A 22,839-nucleotide genomic window follows, 5' to 3' on the forward strand; every position below is an offset into this window, starting at 1 on the left:
AAAAGTAAATTATCTGACTTTGGAGGGGGGGTGATCATCTAATACTACTACTAACAACTCACCGCAGCACCAAGTCGCCACAGCTACGCATGCTCCTCCTCCATCCCAATCTATTCAAAGCTTCCCTTGTTACACCCTCCCACAAAGTTCCCATTCCCTTTAAATTTTTCCTTAGGATGTCCTTCCACCCCAGACCAGGACAACCTGCTTTCCGTTTAGTTTTATCTTAGGTTTTTTCTCCGTTTCAATAGCCTGAAATAAAAAAGTATGCGGAATTTCGGAAAAAAGTATGCGGGGATTTAATGAAGAGTGGTCTTTTGTTCCTAGGGTCTCCAGAAGAAAAGATTAAAAGTAGAACAAAACACTCTTTTCTAACAGCCCTCTAGAGCCTTGTAACTTTGAATGTGAAACAATAGGGGTAAGCTCCCCTATGTTTTCCAGAATCTGAAATGAAAATGTAATCATTTGTTGCTTCACTAAAGGTTGGCTGGTGATTGTCCAATTGGTGACAAGGAATAACCTAGCCTATATGCCACATCAATAACACTTTTCAAGTCAACTTGCCCAAAGGAAGTAGGTCCCTGAGTTTGTACTGGAATGATGTTTTCAGATAAAAGAGGAGGATGTGCAGCTTCTTGCAGAGTGTTAAAATTCTGGAAAGTCTGCCCAGGCTCGTTAAGATGGGAAGCAGAAAGCACTTGGGGAGCAGGAGCTACTTCTTCGAGAACAACAGCAATGGCTGGGAAACAGAAAGCAGATTTCGAGTCCCAACACAGTAAGTTGCATCATGTTTGAATATATCATTGTTTGTATGTTTTTCATGCCCAAGCCTCTGTTGAGATTCCTTACTGTCAGGCAAGTAATTTTATTGGTCAATATATACCAAATCGGTAAAATTCTACTTTAGCTACTTTTGTTAAAATTCTACTTTAGCTACTTTTGGCTATCTTGGGAAGGGGTTAGGTTAGGACAATGAGACTTCCAGGGATGGGTCTACAGGCTAAAGTATGTCCCGGGAAGGTATTTTGAAGTACCTACCTCCACTCCTTCTCCCTCTAAAGGGTCATGAAATTTGCCTACATGACAGGTCTATACCCATTGAAATTTTGACAAAACAACATTTTACCTTAATTTTCAGTTATCAGTTTCTTTTTCTCTGGCTTTAGCTCTGAAAATGCAATTTCAGTTATTTGAGCAGAATTTTAAGACATATAAATAGTTTATTTTCAAAATTTAGGAAATGTATTTGCATATCTTTAAAACCTTATAAATTGGGATTGAGCAAAGTTGTGAAGCTGAAAACAATTTTGTTGTACTTCATTTAAGCAGAAGATCTATTTTGCAAGGTTTCACTTCTATACCTCACATATTTTTAAAGGTCATCAAAGGTCAGGACCCTCTAGAGGGAGAAGGAGTGGAGGTGAGTACTTCAAAATATCTTCCCAGGACATACTTTAGCCTGTAGACCCATCCCTGAAAGTTTCATTTTCTTAACCTAACCCCTTTCCAAGATAGTCAAAAGTAACTAAAGTAGAATTTTACCCTACTTTTGGCTATCTTGGGAAGGGGTTAGGTTAGGAAAATGAGACTTTCAGGGATGGGTCTACATGCTATAGTATGTCCTGGGAAGGTATTTTGAAGTACCTACCTCCACTCTTTCTCCCTCTAGAGGATCCTTAAATTTGCCTACATGACAGGTCCATACCTATTGAAATTTTGCAAGACAACATTTTACCTTAATTTTCAGTTATCAGTTTCTTTTCCTCTGGCTTTAGCTCTGAAAATGCAATTTCAGTTATTTGAGCAGAATTTTAAGACATATAAATAGTTTATTTCCAAAATTTAGGAAATGTATTTGCATATATTTAAAACCTAATAAATTGGGATTGAGCAAAGTTGTGAAGCTGAAAACAATTTTGTTGTACTTCATTTAAGCAGAAGATCTATTTTGCAAGGTTTCACTTCTATAACTCACATATTTTTAAAGGTATCAAAGGTCAGGACCCTCTAGAAGGAGAAGGAGTGGAGGTGGATACTTCAAAATATCTGCTGATTACGCTGCTGGATAATATCTGCTGGATACTTCAAGATATCTGCTGATTTTATGCTGATTACAAATATAATAAGCATTTCTATCGGAAATGAATTTCAGCCCCCCCCCCTTATGTAGGCTATACCTAACCTAACCTAACCCTGAATTGGCATATATCGGGGGGGGGCCGAAATTCATTTCCGATAGAAATGCTTATGGTAAAATTCTACTTTATTTACTTTTGGGTATCTTGGAAAGGGGTTAGGTTAGGAAAATGAAACTTTCAGGGATGAGTCCACAGGCTAAAGTATGTCCCAGGAAGGTATATTGAAGTACCTTCCTCCACTCCTTCTCCCTCTAGAGGGTCCTGAAATTTGCCTACATGACAGGGCTAGGCTATTGAAATTTTGACAAAACAACATTTTACCCTAATTTACAGTTATCAGTTTCTTTTTCTCTGGCTTTAGTTCTGAAAATACAATTCCTGTATTTTGAATAGAATTTTAAGCCATATCAATATTTTTTTTTGTTCAAAATTTAGGAAATGTATTTGAATAGGCCTATCTTTAAAGCCTTATAAAATGGGATTGAGCAAAGTTGTGAAGCTGAAAACAATTTTGTTGTACTTCACTTAAGCAGAAGATCTATTTTACAATGTTTCACTTTTATAACACACATTTTTTAAAGGTCATCAAAGGTCAGGACCCTCTAGAGAAGGAGCAGATGTAGTTACTATAAAATAGGCTACCTCCTCAGGACATACTTTAGACTGTAGACCCTTCCCTGAAAGTTTCATTTTCTTATCCTAACCCCTTTCCAAGATAGCCAAAAGTAGCTAAAGTATAATTTTACTGTCTTTTTTTATGCTTATTATTAATAAAATAATCATTTCCTTCGTAACTTAATTTCCGCCCCCCCCCCTCTATAACTACACATACAGGTTATATTTTAACTCATTGGGGGGTGGGGGCCAATTTGATTTCTGATTTAAAGGGTCGGTAATTTTGATATTTACCCCACCCCCCTAATGCATAAAGATATATCCGGAATTGGCATATAAAGGGGGGGGGGGCTGAAATTCATTTCCGATATAAATGTTTATTATATTCGTAATCAGCATAAAAAAAGGCATTGAGTGATATATTCACTCTATGTGTAAGTCAATAATATGATTTGGTTGATATTTACCTATAATTCCTTTTACTTGAGTAGAATTTTAAGCCATATCAATGTTTTTTTCAAAATTTAGGAAATGGGTAAATTTTTTGCAGATCATATTATTGAATTATAAATAAAGTGAATATAAAAATTTTTTACTTTTTCTTTCTATTTTCATATATAATGATTGTTTTTTTTAGGAATGAAGATAAATAGTTACAAAATAAGCGTATTTAATATAAACTCTAGTGTCACCAAACCTTTTGGCCTTTTTTTATGCCATTTACGAATATAATAATAATTTTTGTTGGAAATGAATTTTAGCCCCCACCCATATTTATACCAATTCAGGGTATATATTTGCACAGTAGGGAGATGGGGGGACAGTTTAATCGTACCTCTCATTTACAACATAAATGAAATTTACCCCCACCCCCCTAATGTACAAATATATACCCTGAATTTGTATACATAGGGGTAGGGGCTAAAATTCATTTCAAACAAAAATGATTGTTATATTTGAAAAGAGCATAAAAAAGGCATCAAGTGGTATATTCACTTTAGTTGTAACTCAATAATTTGATTTGGTAAATATTTACCGAAATGAGTTTTTACCCCCCCCCTATTTATACCAAATCACGGTATATATTTGCACAGTAGGGGGGGGGGGGTAAATTTTATTTCTGATGTAAATGAGAGTTAAGTTTAAACTTTCCCCCCAGCCCACTAATGTGCAAATATAAACCCTGAATTGGTATATATAGGGATGGGGGCTAAAATTCATTTCAACAAAAATGATTATTATATTTGGAAAGAGCATAAAAAAGGCATCAAGTGTATGTTTACTTTATTTGTAAGTCAATAATATGATCTACAAAAAAAATTACCAGGAAATGTATTTGCATATCTTTAAAACCTTATAAATTGGGATTAAGCAAAGTTTTGAAGCTGAAAACAATTTTGTTGCACTTCATTTTTGCAGAGGATTTATTTTGCAAGGTTACACTTTGATAACACATAGATTTTTAAAGGTCATCAAAAGTCAGAACCCTCTAGAGGGAGAAAGAGTGGAGGAAGGTACTTCAACATACATTCCCAGGACATACTTTAGCCTGTAGACCCATCCCTGAAAGTTTGATTTTCCTAACCTAGCCCTTTTCAAGATAGCTAAACTAGAATCTTAACGTAATTCATTTCTAAAAAAAGAAAAATTCTACCTTATCTCCGGTTGGGTTTCTTGTATTGGGGTTAGCTTATTAAAATTAAACTCTTGGGGATGGGTCTACAGGCTAAAGTATGTCCCAGGAAGGTATTTTGAAGTATCTACCTCCACTCCTCTCTCTAGAGGGTCCTGAAATTTGCCTACATGACAGATCTATACCTATTAAAATTTTGACAAAATAAAATTGTATCTTAATTTTCAGTTAACAGTTTCTTTTTCTCTGGTTTTAGTTCTGAAAATGCAATTCCTGTTATTTGAGTAGAATTTTAAGCCATATCAATGTTTTTTTTTTTCAAAATTTATGATATGTTCTGGTAAATTTTTTGCAGTTCATATTATTGACTTACAAATAAAGTAAACATATTACTTAATGCCTTTTTTATGCTCTTTCCAAATATAATAATCATTTTTGTCAGAAATGAATTTCACCCCCACCCCTATATATACCAATTTAGGGTATATATTTGTACATTAGGGGGGTGGTGGTAAATTTTATTTCTGATGTAAATGAGAGATGTGCAAATATATACCCTGAATTGGTATATATCGGGGTAGGGGTGAAATTCATTTCCAGCAAAAATGATTACTATATTTGGAAAGAGTATAAAAAAGGCATTGAGTAGTATGTTTGCTTTATTTGTAAGTCAATAATATGAACTGTGAAAAATTTACCAATGTTTTGCATATCTTTAAAACCTTATAAATTAGGATTGAGCAAAGTTGTGAAGCTGAAAACAATTTTGTTTTACTTCATTTAAGCAGAGGATTTGTTTTGCAAGGTTTCACTTTTATAACACACAAATTTTTAAAGGTCATCAAAGGTCAGGGCCCCTTAGAGAGAGAAGGAGTGGTGGTAAGTACTTCAAAATACCTTCCCAGGACTTACTTTAGACTGTAGATTCATCCCTAAAAGTTTGATTTTCCTAACCTAACCCCTTTCCAAGATGGCCAAAAATAGTTAAAGTAGAATTTTACTCTTACAACAGTTGCCAGTAAATTTTTTGCAGATCATATTATTGACTTACAATAAAGTAAACATACTTCTCAATGCCCTTTTTTATGCTCATTCCAAATATAATAATCATTTTTGTCAGAAATGAATTTTACCCCACCCCTATGTATACCAACCCAGAGTATATATTGGCACATTGGGGTGGGGGGGTAGGGACAAATTTTAAACTTTCCTATCATTTATATAATAAAAAAAATTTACCCCTATACCCTCCTAATGTGCAAATATATACCGTGAATTGGTATATATAAGGGTGGGGGTAAAATTCATTTCTGGCAAAAATGTTTATTATATTTGAAAAAAGCATAAAAAAGGTATCAAGTGGTATGTTTACTTTATTCATAAGTCAATAATCTGAACTGCAAAAAAATTACCCAGTTGGCTATGCTAAAATAGATCTACACCCTTAGGGAAAAGTTTTCAGCCTCTAGACTTAGGTTATAGCCTAGGTTTTATTGATGCTCTAAAAGCATATAGCCTAGCAAAGTTTTTTAGTCATCAATTCAAGCACAGGTAATAGCTGGTTAGTATTGAGCAGTTCATATTATTGACCTACAAATAAAGTGAACATACCCTAGATGCCATTTTTAAGGCTCTTTCTGAATATAAAAATCGGTAAATTTCTAGGTGGCACTATAATTTAGCTAGGATGAAAGTAAAAACATCATTTGATGCCTTTTTTATGCTCCTTCATTATTCAATAATTGCTTCTGTTGCAAATGGCATTTTGAGGAGCCCCAAAGGTATTTTATATGAATTATAAAAGAGCATAAAAAAAGCATCAAAGGATGTTTTCACTCTCCTCCTAGATAAATTATATGACTCACTGCAAATTTACCATGAAATTTACCCACCCCCTTCCCCAAATGTGAAAATATATACCCTGAAATGTAAACAGCAAAGTTTCAAATTGCAAAATTCACCTCTATTTTTGTTGACAATATTTTAAAAACTTTAAATGGTAGGAAATATGTTTATATTTGAGTTGCCTAATAAATAAGATTTGAATTGTTATAAATATGTATTTTTGGAATATATTACTCTTGAACAACTTATTTATAAATTAGTGATATGTTTTTAACCACTTATCAATAACTTAACTAGTGTTTATAACTTCTTTGTGTGGTTACAAAAATGAAATACCTTTGGGACCCCTTTAAGGGCTCAAGATGTAATTTTCAACAGAAGCAATTATTGAATTATGAAAGAGCATAAAGAAGGCATCAAATGATGTTTTCACTTTCTTCCTAGCTAAATAATGGTGCCACCTAGAAGTTTACCTAAAAATTACTTTTCTTGCAAATTCAGTCTCAAGTCTTTTTTGGACCCTTGAAAATGGTAATTTCTTCTTTTTTTTTATTAGTATTGAAAGGGTTAAAACATTTGTTTCAAACCTACTACTTCATTATAAAATACATTTTATTAAAATTATTGGCTATAATCAGCAAGCATTGATTTGTCAGAATTGACTTGGATAAGAAATTCAAAATAATTTCTCCACTTTTCCATCCACCATGTTTCTTCTGTCAGCTTTGATATGTTTTTACATATATGTGAAACAGCAGTTTTTAAGCAGCCTAACAGAATAAAAAGAAGACATAGTGGATTTGTTTGAATTTTTCTAGGCTATTCAACTTAATTGTGATAAATCAATGTTTGTTATTTTACAACTTTTACAAAATGGATTTGTAATGATATAGTGAGCTTGAAACAAATGTTATAAGCCATTTTTGTATATGAAAAATATAGAATGAAATTATTATTTTCAAGGGTCCTAAAAGGGCTTAAAATTGAATTTGCCCTAAATGCAATTATTATATTCAGAAAGAGCATAAAAAACAGCATCTAGGGGTATGTTCACTTTATTTGTAGGTCAATAACATAAACTGCTCAATATTTACCTAATAGCCTTGTACATGGCTTCTTCTAAACTAAACACAGTAAAGGTAGGCTGTATATTAACAGAATTCAGATACCCAAGAAACAAACTTAGGCCCACCTTTATAATCAGAATTTCATCCTAAATCCAAATATGACATTTATTTCTGTCACAAATTTAATTTTGAGCCCTTTACAGACCCTCAAAGATGGTACCTTTTTCTCTTATTTTAGATATGGCTTATATACCTGTGTTGACAAACTTACCTTTATAAACAGAATATCATCCTGGATCCAAGTGTAACATGTGTTTCCATTGCAAATTCAATTTGTAACCAAACCTTTCTAAAGCAGAGTTCACAAGCATGTCTAGCTAGAATCCCATGTCTAGACACATGTCTAGCCAGAATCCAATGTTTAGGCAACGACCGTTCACAAATAAAATTCAGTGCTTAGCTAAAACTACAAATTTAGCTTCAAATTGTCACTTCTAGTCAATCAAGAGAGCTTATGCGGGCAAAGCTTTCAAAATTTTAATCCTTATTTTACTGTCATAAGATAATGGATGAGATAAGTGAAAGAATTGCCTTAGTTTGCTGCACTATTATGTCTGGTGTTGCATATTTGCCTAAAATGAAAAAAATACTTAATGAGAAAACAAAAATTAGATTTCAGTTTACAAATGTAAACATAAATGATGAAAAAGTGGAACTTGAAACAATCTGATGGGCTGTAATAGAGAATCCTAGACATTTAGTTCTAGAGTTTAGAACTCAATGTCTAGCCAAGCGCTTTGTCGAGCAGGTCTTGCTAAGTGCTAAATTTCACTTGTCAACAGTTTTAGCCTAGAAACTGAATTCTTGCAAGACACGGTTTCTAGACATAGGATTATAGCTAGACACGCTTGTGAATGCTGCTTAACCTTACCCAAATATAGAGCCTGTATTATACATTTCCCATGCATTTATTGATATCAGTTTTGTTGCTGTCAATTCAAATTATGGGTAAACTGGTTTTGACAAGATTTATGCTAACACAGGTGTATGACCTGTATCAAAACACAAGAAATTGTATCATATTTGAGGGTCTGATAAGGGCTTAAAATTAAATTTGTAACAGAAGTAAATGTCATGCTTGGATTTAGGATGAAATTCTAATTATAGAGATGCATTTGTTTCTTGGCTATCTGAATATTCTGTTAATATATACCTTTAGCGTACCTTAAACACTGATCAATTCAAAAGGTTCTAGCAAAAATCCAGTTAAATATCCAATATTATGAATCAAAAGCTAATGTGCTGCTTCATCTAAAAAATCCATATTATAAAGTAAGTATCCCATCATTTTGTTTTAGCCTAGAGCTATATGAAACCATTGTATTGTCATATATTGGCAACAAAAACAAAGATTTTTTACATGCTTTCTATATGTTGGCAAGTAACTAGTCAATATATATACAAGATTCCATAACTGGCATAGTGACAAGGTGAACATTATTGGATTTAACAATTCTAAATGTAAAATTCTAGTTTAGGAGCTTGTTGTTAACTCTGAAATTAGGATGAGATACTCACTAGTCTGACAGCTTATTACTGCTTCAACAGTTAGCCTAAATCATTGTAAAATTTATCATACCATCTAGAAAGTGGATTGTCTAATGTGAGGCTCCCATTAGCCTAATGCAGGGCTCCATGGTGTCAATAAAGTTAATAAAGTTTGTCATGAAAGTACAAACCATAAAGTTTGTCCCACTCACACAATGGATTTCATTTCTTTGACTTAACAGCAGTTTTTCATAGAAAGTAACTGACATATTCAGGCATGGAGCTGAGAAAGCCATTGTTTTAAGCATTTTTTCCTTTTAATAGTAAATGAAAATAGTTTTTGTTTCTTTTACCAAGTTAAATATTAAACAGGTATACACAACTATATTTGTAGAAACTAATTTGTATGTTGTTTATTTAAAATTTTACACACATCTTCTGCTATTGGTTGAATTCTTGCAGACTTTCTTGAAAAGGTTAAACAAAGTATAACTTCTTTCCAACTGCAATAAAGTCAACAAAGTTATGCAAAGAAAACGGTTTCTTAACTTTGTGGACAGCTTTTTTAACTTTATTGACAACATGGGAGCCCTGCTTAACCATTGAATTTTTCTAAATGTTCTGAATAAGTAGGTGGTTAGCTTGAATATTTTAATTATGTACAACACTCACATTTTTGAATATATTGATAGACAACAAAGGAGCCTGATCTTGGATATACATTTAAAGTGTGAGCCTAATCTTGGATAAAGCTGTCCTATCTTGGACACAGGATTTGAAAGTTAAGACATCATATCCAAATAACAGACAAGTTCAATCTTAGAAAGATTTAATCTAAGACTAAGTGCTATGAACCTGAATAATTGTATTTAAATAGGCTAGGCTGTATGGGTAACTTTTGTCTAAGTTCAAATGTTGAAAAACCAGAAGTTTTCCAAAATTGTAGTCAACCAATCCAAATTATAAATAGCCTACATAATGCCATCAGTCTTCAATATAAGGGACTTATGTGTCCCAAGCTTGAAGTTAGAATATCTCTAACCTCCCCTTATTTAAAAAAAGACATAAAAGTTCTTGAAGATGTGCTGAGTCATGCCGCCGAATTGATATCTAACATGCAGGAGCTTTCCTACCCTGCTAGACTATCAAAGCTGAATCTTCCTATACTTGTTTACAGAAGAAATAGAGGGGATATTCTAGCCTATAATTTAATGAGGGCTAACACTCTCCCAGCATTATTCCCTATTGTTGGTCCCTATTCAAGAACTAGAGGTCATCACCTGAAACTTGTCAAGCATTCTACCATATCCTGAGTCTGCATTCAATTCTTTTCCTCACAAATTGTTGACAGTTGGAATAAACTATCTGAAGAAACAGTTACTGCTGAATCCGTTGATCTTTTCAAATAAAGGCTGGATGCTGAGTGGTCCTCCAGAGAGTGTAAACTCAACTTGGATGCTACTGATCATCCAACTGCACCTGATCACTAATGAACTTTGAAAACAACTCAAGTTGTTATTCTGGAGCTCTTCAAGGAGAAATCCTTAGACTGTTCCAAATTGCACTTAAGTTAATAATGTTTATGATTAGGAGCTATGGTCCATATATTGGAAAGATACTTTTTAATCAGGATATCTGTCCAAGATCAGGTAATGGTCAAGTCCTGGGGTCTTACCCTAGTTGAGTTAAGGGAAGGAAACTTTCAGGAATGAACACAAGGCTAAAAATGTATCTTGGCAATGTACTGCCAAGCTAATATGTCTACCTACATTGGCTTTAGTTTTTGAAACTGCAATTCCTATCATTTCATTAGATTTTTAACCTATGTCAAGAGTTTTCCCTAAATTTAAAGAATAGATTTACTGATTTTTAGGACTTGATGCATTCTTGAAAGGTTCATTCACCTAACTCAACTACTTTACAAGATAGAACAAAGCCCATAAACACAGAATTTACCCATTATATGAGGCATGTTTTTTAAGTAAGTACTGTTTTGGAATTAAAAAAAGACATGCAAAGATATTGCAATAATTTTATTTTTACATGAAAGCCTGTACCTTAATCTACTTTTCTAATTAATTTCCGTGAATATTGAGGCACTTGTCATAACATGGCACCAGTTTTTGAATACCCTCCTCATAAAATTCTGCCGCCTGACTTGTTAACCACTGTATCACAACTGTTTTGACTTTGTTATTGTCTTGAAGACGCTGATCACCCAGGTGTTTCTTCAAGTGCAGGAACAAATGGTAGTTGCTAGGCGCCAGATCAGGGCTGTATGGAGGATGATCTAGAGATTCCCATTTAAAAGATTTGATGAGATCTTTGGTCTGATTAGCCACATGTGGACAGGCATTGTCATGCAGCAAAACAATACCCTTACTCAACTTGCCATGTCTTTTGTTCTGGATTGCATGATGCAGATTGTTCAATGTCTCACAATAAGATGCTGCATTGATTGTCTCATTACGAGGCAGAAACTCACTAGCAATACTCTTTTTTTGTCCCAAAAAACTGTGCACATGATTTTGTTCATGTTGTTCACAGAAATTGTTTGCTTAAACTTCACTTTTTTGGGTAATGATGAATGTCGCCATTCCATGGATTGATGTTTTGATTCTGGTGTGACGTGGGCCACCCATGTTATGTCACCAGTAACAATTTGGTCTTAAAAATCTTCACCTTCATTGTGGTACCACTCAAGGAAAGTCAATGCTTTGCCTAAACATTGGGTTTTGTGCAAATCCGTCAATATTTTTGGAACCCAATGTGAACACAATTTCCAGTAATTCAAGTTTTCAGTCACAATCCAATACAAAACACTATGAGAATATTGAGGTAACCAGTCGCATATTGATGAAATTGTAAAGAGTCTGTTCTCTCTCACCTTTTCTTCCACTTTCTGCACCAAATCTTCATTAAAGACTGAAGGAGGCCCACTCCATTCTTCATCATGTACATTTGTGCAGCCATCTTTAAATGCTCTCACCCATTTCCTTACCATTCCATCACTCATAATGTTTTGTCAGTGTCACAGATCTCACAATGAATATTGATTGGTTTTATGCCTTTAGCACTAAGAAATCATATAACACCCTGTATGGTACTTCACAATTGGCAGGACTCATGATTGTTGGAGGCATCTTGAACACTCAGTAAGCAATGTATACAATGAAGAATCAGACTGTAGTGGCGTCATTGTGTAGTCAAGAGATGTAGGTAACCAGTGTGCATGTGCAGAATGCCAACTGTACCGCTGCAGCAGCAGAATTGCAAAACGGTACTTGCTTAAAAAACATGCCTTGTAACTCTTATGTTAGACCAGTTACCTTTTTCAGTGTGCAATTAATCTCTGTGTGTGATTGAGTGCATTGTTTACCAAAATATTATTTGTAATGATTGTAAAAAGGGTGTAATAATGGGAGGAAACATAATAATCTGATTAATAAAAATATCCTGCATATTATAAATTAAGAATTTCATTGTTGCCGTGTTGTTTTTACATATTTCCAAGACAGCCAGCAGGGGGGGGGGAGTGTGAATAAATTAGTATAGTCGGAAAGAGCCAAAAGAAAAACGCAAGCAGTGTGTTCACTTTGTCAAGTAGCCTAACCTGTCATCCAATTTCATATTCAGCCCTCGTCCCTGATTTAGACTAGCCTAGTAGAAATGATAGTTATATCCCTACTCATATCATATTATGATAGTTATATCATAATTCATGGGTATATACAAAACTTCAATCATTTGGTTTACATTACTTTTGGCTTATACCATTTTCTTTTTTTTTTAAATCAAAGCCTAAAGACTGAAAACCACCTTAAAAAAATTGTAAGTGGGCTAAGCTACTTTTTGTCTCATTCCTAGAATGCATTGGGTAAATATATACATGATTCTATTGTTGACATAGAGACAAGGTCAGTAGCAGTTTCAGGCCTAAATATTTGGGGGTGGGGTTAAAATCTACCACAGGAACATACAAGTATAAAATAACAGGAATTTAACATCATTTGTCAGAAAAACAGGGGGACAGCTGTCCCCTCCCTCGCCCAGGCCTAGTACTGCTGCAGGACAAGGTGAACACACTGCTTGATGCCTGTTTTATGCTCTTTCTGAATATAATAGTCATTTTACTGCCACATGCAAATGATTGTCAAATCTAATATATTTCTCTTCTTTTTTTTCTTTGTTTGCATTTATTGGTGCTTTATCCTCTTTGTGAGTGTGTTTCTCAACCCATCAAACCATTATATCCATTCTGGCTAGAAAAAAAATTCTGGTTTGTTGGATATCATATTTTGTTTAAAAATGACTTCTAAATGCAGACAACAATAAAACTAAACATGTTAACAAACCATGCTGCATGTTATAGAGTAAGGATTTCATCGTTTTTATTCTTGGGTTTGTCTACATGGTAAGACCCCCCAGTACTTAGACAGTGCCTAATCTTCCATACTTTACTTTAAATCACACTTACCAGTGATAGAATGATCCTCTAGTCACCAGTCAGTGAAGATGGCTTGCTGACTGATTAGGTAAGTTTCAAATTAGATCCATGGCTTGTTGCACCATTCCTTGTCAACTGATGATATGAATATTAGCAAAAGAGACTGTATCCTGGTCTAATGAGTTCTATAGACTCACCACCCAATTAGAAAACAATTTGCTACACAACCTTGAATTGGCATGATAATCTTGGACAAATATCTTGATTAAAATTGATTTTCCTAAACTTTGGCAATGGGTCCTGATTTTGGACATAGCACATTTAGGCTTAAATAGTTGGGATTGGTTAATACACATGACTAGGCTAGTTGGGATTGGCTGACTACAATCTTGAATCCTGTGTCCTAGACTATACTCAACAGGGCTGCCACGCAGTCCCTGAAATCAAGTGAAGATCCCTATTGATCCCTTAAATTGATAAGGGTCCCTAAAGTCCCTTTTCTTGCTTTGGTTTAAAGTTCCAAATCCTGAAGGGTATGAATGCAGTTTTCAGTACTTTTGTTTTGATTGAGATTCTTGGAACCTGTTTTGGCTTGCCTTAGACAGAAAAAACTTGGCTTACAGAGGCTACAGCATTACTGTCTGGACAGAGCAGAAAGTCTTGTCATAGGCAGCGCAATAGCACTGCCCAAGTAAAGAACAACGTGGGCACAATGTATTTTTTTTTCTTTTTTCTTCTCCATACCTGGGCACTTTGTATCAAAGGAGTTGTTGTAGAAACTTCGAAAAGGGCTCATTTGATTGGAAATTGAAGTGGCTAGTACCCTTTTTAATAGTCGAAATTGAATAGAGGGCAACTAGCCCCCCCCCCCTCCACGTCCCTCAGTCCCCCAACCACATCCCATCAAAATTTTGAGATAACCATTTTGTTCAGCGTAGTTGATTTCCAGATAGAAAATGCCTTTTTGAGGAGGACACTCCCCCACAACCCTCAGGGCAAGGGTTTTAAGTTATGCCCTGAGGGCATATAAGGTTTTTTTATAGAAGGCGTTATCGTAGAAACTTCAAAAAAGGCTCATTCGATTGGAAATTCAAAGGGCTAGTGCCCTTTTTAATATTCAAAAGTGATTGGAGGGCAACTAGCCCCCCAACACCTATCATTCCCCCAAACACATCCAATCAAAAGTTTGAGATAACCATTTTATTCAGCATAGTTGATTTTCAGATAGAAAATATGTTTTTGAGGAGGAACTCCCCCAAAGCCCTCAGGGCAAAGGTTTTAAGTCATGTCCTGGGAGTATATAAGGTTTTTATAGAAGGTGTTGCCGTAGAAACTTCAAAAAGGGCTTTCAACAGTCGAAGTGCTTTTTTTAATAGTCGAAAGTGAATGGAGGACAATTAACCCCCCTCTCACGCCCACCATTTCCCCAAACATGTTCAATTAAAGTTTTGATATAGCCATTCTATTCTACGTAGTTTCAAATTCTGTAAATTAGGTCTTTGTGGATGACAACCCCCTCACAGCCCTCAGGACAAGGGTTGTAAGTTGTGCCCTGGGGGCACATAAAGTTTTAATATAACGTGTTGTCGTAGAAACTTCAAAAAGGGCTCAATCGATTAGAAATTCAAATGGCTAGTGTCCTTTGTAATAGTCGAAAGTAATTGGAAGGCAATTAACACCCCTTCCATACCCTTCGTTTCCCCAAACATATCCAATAAAAATTTTGGGATAGCCATTTGGTTCCACGCAGTTAAAGTTCAGCAAATTATACCTTTGGCTAGGATTCTACCCCCAGAGTCGTCAGAGCAAAGGTTGTAATTTATACCCTTGTAGCAAATAAGATTTTATTGAAATATTTGTCGTAGAAAATTGAAAAGGGGCTCATTCGATTGTAAATTCAAAGGCCCAGTGCCCTATTTAACAGTCGAAAGTGATTTGAGGGCAACTAGCCCCCCTCTCTTACCCACCTTTTCCCCAACCACATCCAATCAAAATTATTAGATAACCATTTTATTCAGTGTTGTAGATTTCCAGATAGAAATTATGTTTTTGATCAGGACACTCCCCCCACAGCCTTCAAGGCAAGGTTTGTAAGTTATGCCCTGGGGGAATATTAGGTTTTAATAGAGCGCTTCGTCGTAGAAACTTCAAAAAGGGCTCATTCGATTGGAAATTGAAATGGCTAGTGCCCTTTTTAATAGTCAAAAGTGATTGGAAGGCAACTAACACCCCTTCCACGCCCACCATTTCCCCAAACATATCCAATCAAAATTTTGAGATAACCATTTTGTTCCACGCAGTTTACAGTTCAGGAAATTATACCTTTGAGCAGGACACTCCCCCCACAGTCTTCAGGGGACGGGTTATAAGTTATGCCCTGGGGGGCATATAAGGTTTTTATTGAAATCTTTGTTGTAGAAACTTGAAAAGGGGCTTATTTGTTTGGAAATTCAAAGGGCTAGTGGCCTTTTTAGTAGTCGAAAGTGATTTGAGGGCAACTAACCCCCCTCTCACGCCCACCTTTTCCCCAAACACATCCAATCAAAATTTTTAGATAGTCAATTTATTCAACACAGTTGAAAGTTTTGGAAATTAGGTCTTTAAGGATGACAACCCATTCCCCCCACAACCCTCAGGGCAAGGGTTGTAAGTTATGCCCATGGAGCATGTAAGGTTTTTATTAAAAGTGATGTTGTAAAAACATCAAAAAGGGCCGATTCAATTGAAAATTGAAAGGGCTAGTGCCCTTTTAATAGTCGAAAGTGATTGAAGGGCAACTAAACCCCTCTCCCGCCCACCATTTCCCCAAACACACACACTCAGAATTTTGAGATATCTATTTTGTTCAACGTAGTCGAAAGTTCTGTAAATTAGGTATTTAAGGATGGTAACCCCATCAGAGCCCTCAGTGCAAGGGTTGTAAGTTATAACCTGGGGGCATATAAGGTTTATATAGAAAGTTGTTGTAAAAATTTCAAAAAGGGCTCATTTTTTTGGAAATTGAAATTGCCCTTTTTGATTGTCGAAAGTGAGTGGAGAGTAATTGACCCCTCTCTCACGCCCACCATTTCCCCAAACACATTCTATCAAAGTTTAGATATAGCCATTTTGTTCAACGTAGTTGAAAGTTCTGGGAATTATGTATTTAAGGATGACAAACCCCCCAAAGTCCTCAGGGCAATAGTTGTAAGTTATACCCTGGGGGCATATAAGGTTTTTATAGATAGATTTGTCATAAAAACTTCGAAAGGGGCTCATTCAATTGTGAATTGAGAGTGCTAGTGCGCTTTTTAATAGTCGAAAGTGATTGGAGAGCAACTAGCCACCAAAGTGATTTCAGGGTAACTAACCACCCTCTCACGCGCACCATTCCCCCAAACACATCCAATTAAAATTTTAATATAGCCAGTGTGTTAAACGTGGTATAATGTTCTAGAAATTTGGTATTTGTGGATGAAACCACGCCCCCCCAGCCCTCAGTGGACGGGGGGTAAGTTATGCCATGTGTGCATATAAGTTTTTTATTCAAAGCTTTGTCCTAGAAACGTAAAAAGGGCTCATTTGATTGTAAATTGAAAAGAGCTAGCGCCTTTTTTAATAGTTTAAAGTAATTGTAAAGCGTCTAACGACCCTCTCACGCCCACCATATCTCAAACACATCCAATCAAAATTTTGAGATAGCCATTTTGTTTAACGTAGTTGAAAGTTATGGAAGTGATGTCTTAGAGGATGACAACCCTTCTCACAGCCCTTTAGGTAAGGGTTGTAATATAAGTTATTTATAGACAGCTTGGTCTTAGAAACTCAAACAGAGCTCATTCGATTGGAAATCAAAAGGCCTAGTGCCCTTTTTAATAGTCGAAATTGATTGGAAGTCTTGAAATTTCTATAGTAAAGATCGATGTGGATATGATTTTTTGTTGTTGTTGTTGTTATTTAGACCACGGCACTTTGCATTGAAGGAGTTGTTATAAGAAAGGGTATCCAAGCTATCAAAGAAAGTAAGCAGATTTTTTTGCGAATGGTATCAAGTTTTCCATTTCAGGTCCATTTGGTTAAATTTTGGCAAGAGTCCAAAGTTGAGCATAATACCTCAGTCGTCTTGGATACTGCAGAGATGCATTAGATTACACACATGATTTAATGTTATGGCAAAATTTTGTTTTTAAATATAAAGTCAAATGGGTGGGGGGGCGTGGGAGGCGGATTAGTTTCCCTCCAATCACTTTCGACTATTAAAAAGGGCACCAGCCCTTTCTATTTTCAATCGACTCAGCCTTTTTCGAAGTTCCTACGACAACTCCTTCGATAAAATGTGCCCTGGTCTAAAGAACAACAACAAAATAATACATTATACCCACATCAATCTTTACTATATAAATGTCAAGCCCTTCAATCACTTTCGACTATTAAAAAGGGCACTAGCCCTTTCAATTTCCAATCGAATGAGCCCTTTTTGAGTTCCAACTACAACACTTCCTATAAACACCTTAAATGCCCCAGGGCATAAATTACAGCCCTTACCTTAAGGGCTTTTAAGATGTTTGTCATCCTCTAAGACCTAATTTCCAGAACTTTCAACTACGTTAAACAAAATGGCTATCTCAAAGTTTTGATTGGATGTGTCTGGGAAAATGGTGGGTGGGAGAGGGACGTTAGTCTTTCTCCAATCACTTTCAACTACTAAAAAAGGGACTAGCCCTTTCAATATACAATCAAATGAGCCCTTATGAAGTTTCTACGACAACGCTTTGAATAAAAACCTTATATGCCCCCAGGGGATAACTTACAACCCTCGCCCTGAGTTCTGGGGGGGTTGTCATACTCAATGACTTAATTGCCAGAACTTTCTACTACGTTGAACAAAATGGCGATCTGAAAATTTTGAGTGGATGTGTTTGGGGGAATGGTGGGCGTGAGAGGCGGTTAGTTACCCTCCAATCAATTTCAACTATTAAAAAGGGCAATAGCCCTCTCAATTTACAATTGAATGAGTCCCTTTTGAAGTTTTAAGGACAACTCCATCATTAAAAACCTTATATGCCCCCAGGGCATAAATTACAACCCTTACCCTAAGGGCTGTGAGGATGGTTGTCATCCTCTAAGACCTAATTTCCAGAACTTTCAACTATGTTAAACAAAACGGCTGTCTCAAAATTTTGATTGGAGGTGTTTGGGGAAATGGTGGATGTGAGAGGGGGGTTAGTTGACCTTCAATCACTTTTGACTATTAAAAGGGCGCTAGCCCTTTCAATTTTCAATTGAAGAGCCCTTTTTGATGTTTTTACAACATTGCTTTATATAAAAACCTTACATGCTCCCAGGTCATAACTTTCAACCCTTGCCCTGAGGGGTGTTGGGGGGGATGGGTTGTCATCCTTAAACACCTAATTTCCAAAACTTTCAACTACGTTGAATAAAATGGCTATCTAAAAATTTTGATTGGATGTGTTTGGGGAAAAGGTGAGCGTGAGAGGGGGGTTAGTTGTCCTCAATTCACTTTCGCCTATTAAAAAGGACACTGGACCTTTGAATTTCCAATCGAAAGAGCTCTATTTTAAGTTTCTACGACAAAGATTTCATTAAAAACATTATATGCCCCCAGGGAATAACTTAGAACCATTGCCCTGAAGACTGTGGGGGGAGTGTCCTGCTCAAAGGTATAATTTCCAGAAGTTCAAACTGCGTGGAACAAAATGGCTATTAATAATTTTTTATTGGGTCTGTTTGGGGAAATGGTGGGCGTGTAAGGGGTGTTAGTTGCCTTCCAATCACTTTTGACTGTTAAAATGTGCACTAGCCCTTTGAATTTCTAATCGAATGAGCCTTTTTTGAAGTTTTTACGACAACGCCTTTTATAAAAAACCTTATATGCCCCCAGGGCATAACTTGCAACCCTTGCCCTGAAGGCTGTGGGGGAGTGTCCTCCTCAAAAACATAATTTCTATATGGAAATCAACTGCGCTTAAGAAAATAGCTCCGTCAATATATCGATTGGATGTGTTTCAGTAAATGGTAGGCATCAAAAGGGTTTTAGTTGCCTTCCGCTCACTATTTACTATTATACAGGCCACGAGCCACTCTAATTCCCAACTGAACGAGCCCTTTTCGAATTTTCTACGACAACTTCTTCGATACGAAGTGCCCTGCTCTAAAGGAAAAAAAATAATAATAAATGATACACTGTGCCGTGCCAACATCGTTCTTATGTGCCCTCAGGGCATAACTTAAAACCCTTGCCCCGAGGGTTGTGGGGGATTGTGCTCCTCAAAAACATTTTCTATCTGGAAATCAACTACGCTGAACAAAATGGCTATTTCAAAATTTTGATTGGATGTGTTTTGGGGAATGATTGGTGTGAGGGGGGGGGCTAGTTGCCCTCTAATCACTTTCGACTATTAAAAAGGGTACTAGTCCTTTGAATTTCAAATCGAATGATCCTTTTTTGAAGTTTCTACGACAACGCCTTCTATAAAAACCTTATATACCCCCAGGGCATAACTTTCAACCCTTGCCCTGAAAGCTTGAACCTTGCCCAGAAAAAATTAATTTCTATATGGAAATCAACTACGCTGAACAAAATGGCTATCTCAAAATTTTGATTGGATGTGTTTCGGGAAATGGTGGGTGTGGAAGGGGTGTTAGTTGCCTTAGAATTACTTTTGACTATTAAAAAGGGCACAAGCCACTCCAGTTTCCAGTTGGATGAGCCCTTTTCGAAGTTTCTACGACAACTTCTTTGATAGGAAGTGCCCTGCTCTAAAGGACAAAAATAGTAAATGATACATTGTGCCAACATCGTTCTTATATGCCTTCAGGGCATAACTTAAAACCCTTGCCCCGAGGGTTGTGGGGGAGTGTCCTCCTCAAAAACATATTTTTCTATCTGGAAATCAACTACCCCGAACAAAATGGCTATCTCAAAATTTTGATTGGATGTGTTTGGGGGACTTTTGGGCGTGGGGGGGCCAGTTGCCCTCTAATAACTTGCGACTATTAAAAAGGGCACTAGCCACTACAATTTCCAATCGAATGAGCCCTTTTCGAAGTTTCTACGACAACTCCTTCGATACGAAGTGCCTGGGTATGGAGAAAGAAAAAAAAATAGCCTACATTGTGCCCACATCGTTCTTTACTTAGGCAGCGCTATCGCGCTGCCTATGAAAGAGGTCCCTAAGTCCCTATTTTTCACCACTTGAACCTATGGCAGCCCTGTACTCAAGCTGTAAATATGTATCTAAAATTAAGCTTAATTATCAGCTATCAGTGCACATAGAACATTCAGCATTGTTCATTGCTAACATATTTCAAGCTAATTGCATTCGAATAAAGCAATCCAGCCAAATTCTATGGTGGAACAAACCAAATTCTATTTGGTATTATTGCGATTTTATAATGGTTTAACTGTTGGAGTGGTGATTAGCTGTCTAATTATTGAATGCTTCAGTCTGCCCAGTAACCAGATAGCTAATCCCAATTCAACAGTTAAATCAGTGCAAAATCTCTGTAAAAACATATTCATGTTAGAAAAATAAGTGCTGTGAAGCAGAACAATTGTTATTAAATAGGCTGGGCTATAGGGCTAACTTTTGTATAAATTTAAACATTGAAAAAGAAAAGTTTTCCAAGATTTTTGTCAGCTAATGCCAACTAGCCCTGTCCTAACTATCATCCATTCCCAACTATCTGTTTCTATATACATAATACCCAAGATTGAGAGCCTTTTGTCAGTGATTAGGGAAGTTACATCTTAATAAATATGTTTGCCCAAAATTAGAGGCTATCTGACTATTAAGGGTCTTTTCCGGGGACGTCAAACCGGAGGGGGGGGGGGTACATGGGCCAGTGAAACAATTATTAAATTTTAATAAAAAAATAATTACACGGTAAGAATACAGGTCGATTATGATTGGAATTTTAAAAAAATGACCAGATGTTTTGTCTTTTTTTCCAATGTAGCAGTGATCTGTAATATGCCTCTTATTGGAACAATGCGTAGTACCCATGGGAAAAAATGTTTTTTTGTTCTCCCATTTTCTTATTTATTTAAGATTTCTTATTATAACATTTTCTTCTATATTCCTTTATTATTATTTATTATTTTATAATTTTTTTTTTATTTATCTTCATCCTTGTCCACAATCTTTAGAGTGCCTTGTGTTAATGTAAAGTTTGATGACTTCTCCTTTACAGGTCCAATCATGCAAATTCATCTCAGAGGATCTGACTCTAGCACCCATGTCATCAATTGCAATGAAGGTGATTGTGTCTTTGCAATCAAGGTACATTTGATATTTATCCTAGCCTTTTTTTGTTGATTAATTAAAAACAGTTTTTCCACAAAATAAGTTTTTCAAAGAAAAGTAAAGAACTCCATTAAACAAAAAATGAGCAAAAATCAAATCAAATGATCTACGAAGCGTGAAACTACCACAAATCAGCATCGATAAATAAATGAAACCCAAAACGAACAGAAATTACAATAAATAACCGAATCAAACTCAAAACGAGCAGAAATTAACATAATTTGGGCTCAAAACCCCTATGCCTTCCCATGGCCAGAACATAATTTGCACTTTACTGAAAAACATATAAATGTTTTTACTTTTATAACTGTAATAAATCAAATAATATTAAGATTTTGATTACTAAATATCAATATATGTATATTAAACTGACAATGCACATTCATTTGTATTTTTTTCAGTAAAGTGCAAATTATGTTCTGGCCTCGGGTTGCCCTCCAATCACTTTTAACTATTAAAAAAGGCACTAGCCCTTTCAATTTCCAATTAAATGAGCCCTTTTAAAGTTTCTACGACAACGCTTTCAACAAAAACCTTATATGCCCCCAGGGCATAAGTTACAACCCTTGCCCTGACTGCTGTGGGTGGAGGAGTTTTCATCCTTAAAAATCTAAATTCCAAAACTTTCAACTTCGTTGGATAAAATGGGTGTCTAAAAATTTTCATTGGATGTGTTTCGGGAAGAGGTGAGCGTGAGAGGGGGGTTAGGTGCCCTCAAATTACTTTCGACTATTGAAAAGGGTACTATCCCTTTGAACTTCAAATCAAATGAGCCCTTTTTCAAGTTTCTACGACAAAGATTTCAATCAAAAACTTATATGCCCCTAGGGCATAACTTATACTCCTTGCTCTGAGGGTTGTGGGGGAGTTTCCCCCTCAAACATATGTTTTCTATCTGGAAATCAACTACGCTGTACAAAATTGCTATCTCAAAATTTTGATTGGATGTGTTTGGGGGACTGATGGGCATGGGGGGGGGGCTAGTTGCCCTCCAATCACTTTCGACTATTAAAAAGGGTACTAGCCCTTTGAATTTCCAATCGAATGAGCCTGTTTCGAAGTTTCGACGACAACGCATTCTATAAAAACCTTATATGCCCCCCAGGGCATAACTTATCATCCGTGCTCTGAGGGTTGTGGGGGATTGTCCTCCAAAAAAAACATTTTCGATCTGGAAATAAACTACTCTCAACAAAATGGCTATCTCGCCATTGTGTGTGTATGTGTTTGGGAGAATGAT

At 36.0% G+C, this 22,839-nt stretch overlaps 1 protein-coding gene across 1 annotated transcript; it reads left to right on the forward strand.

The window, feature by feature from the left end:
• The first annotated feature begins 353 nt into the window (after positions 1-353).
• Positions 354-21,611, forward strand: LOC148949224 (uncharacterized). Its single transcript, XM_089092654.1, has 2 exons — positions 354-775; positions 21,487-21,611. Exons 1-2 carry the CDS (start codon positions 598-600, stop codon positions 21,609-21,611), a joined length of 303 nt encoding a protein of 100 aa, XP_088948780.1. The 5' UTR covers positions 354-597.
• The last annotated feature ends 1,228 nt before the right edge of the window (positions 21,612-22,839 follow it).

The sequence above is a fragment of the Artemia sp. Qi Xiang Cuo genome, chromosome 8, assembly GCF_049724085.1.
Source record: "Artemia sp. Qi Xiang Cuo chromosome 8, ASM4972408v1, whole genome shotgun sequence".
NCBI lineage: Eukaryota > Metazoa > Arthropoda > Branchiopoda > Anostraca > Artemiidae > Artemia > Artemia sp. Qi Xiang Cuo.

What these genes read in the sequence shown, in the direction of transcription:
- LOC148949224 (XM_089092654.1), top strand. Translation starts at nt 598, where the DNA reads ATGATGTTTTCAGATAAAAGAGGAGGATGTGCAGCTTCTTGCAGAGTG. An exon ending in AGATTTCGAGTCCCAACACA is followed by an intron (nt 776 to 21,486) that starts GTAAGTTGCATC and finishes TCTCCTTTACAG; the next exon opens with GTCCAATCATGCAAATTCAT.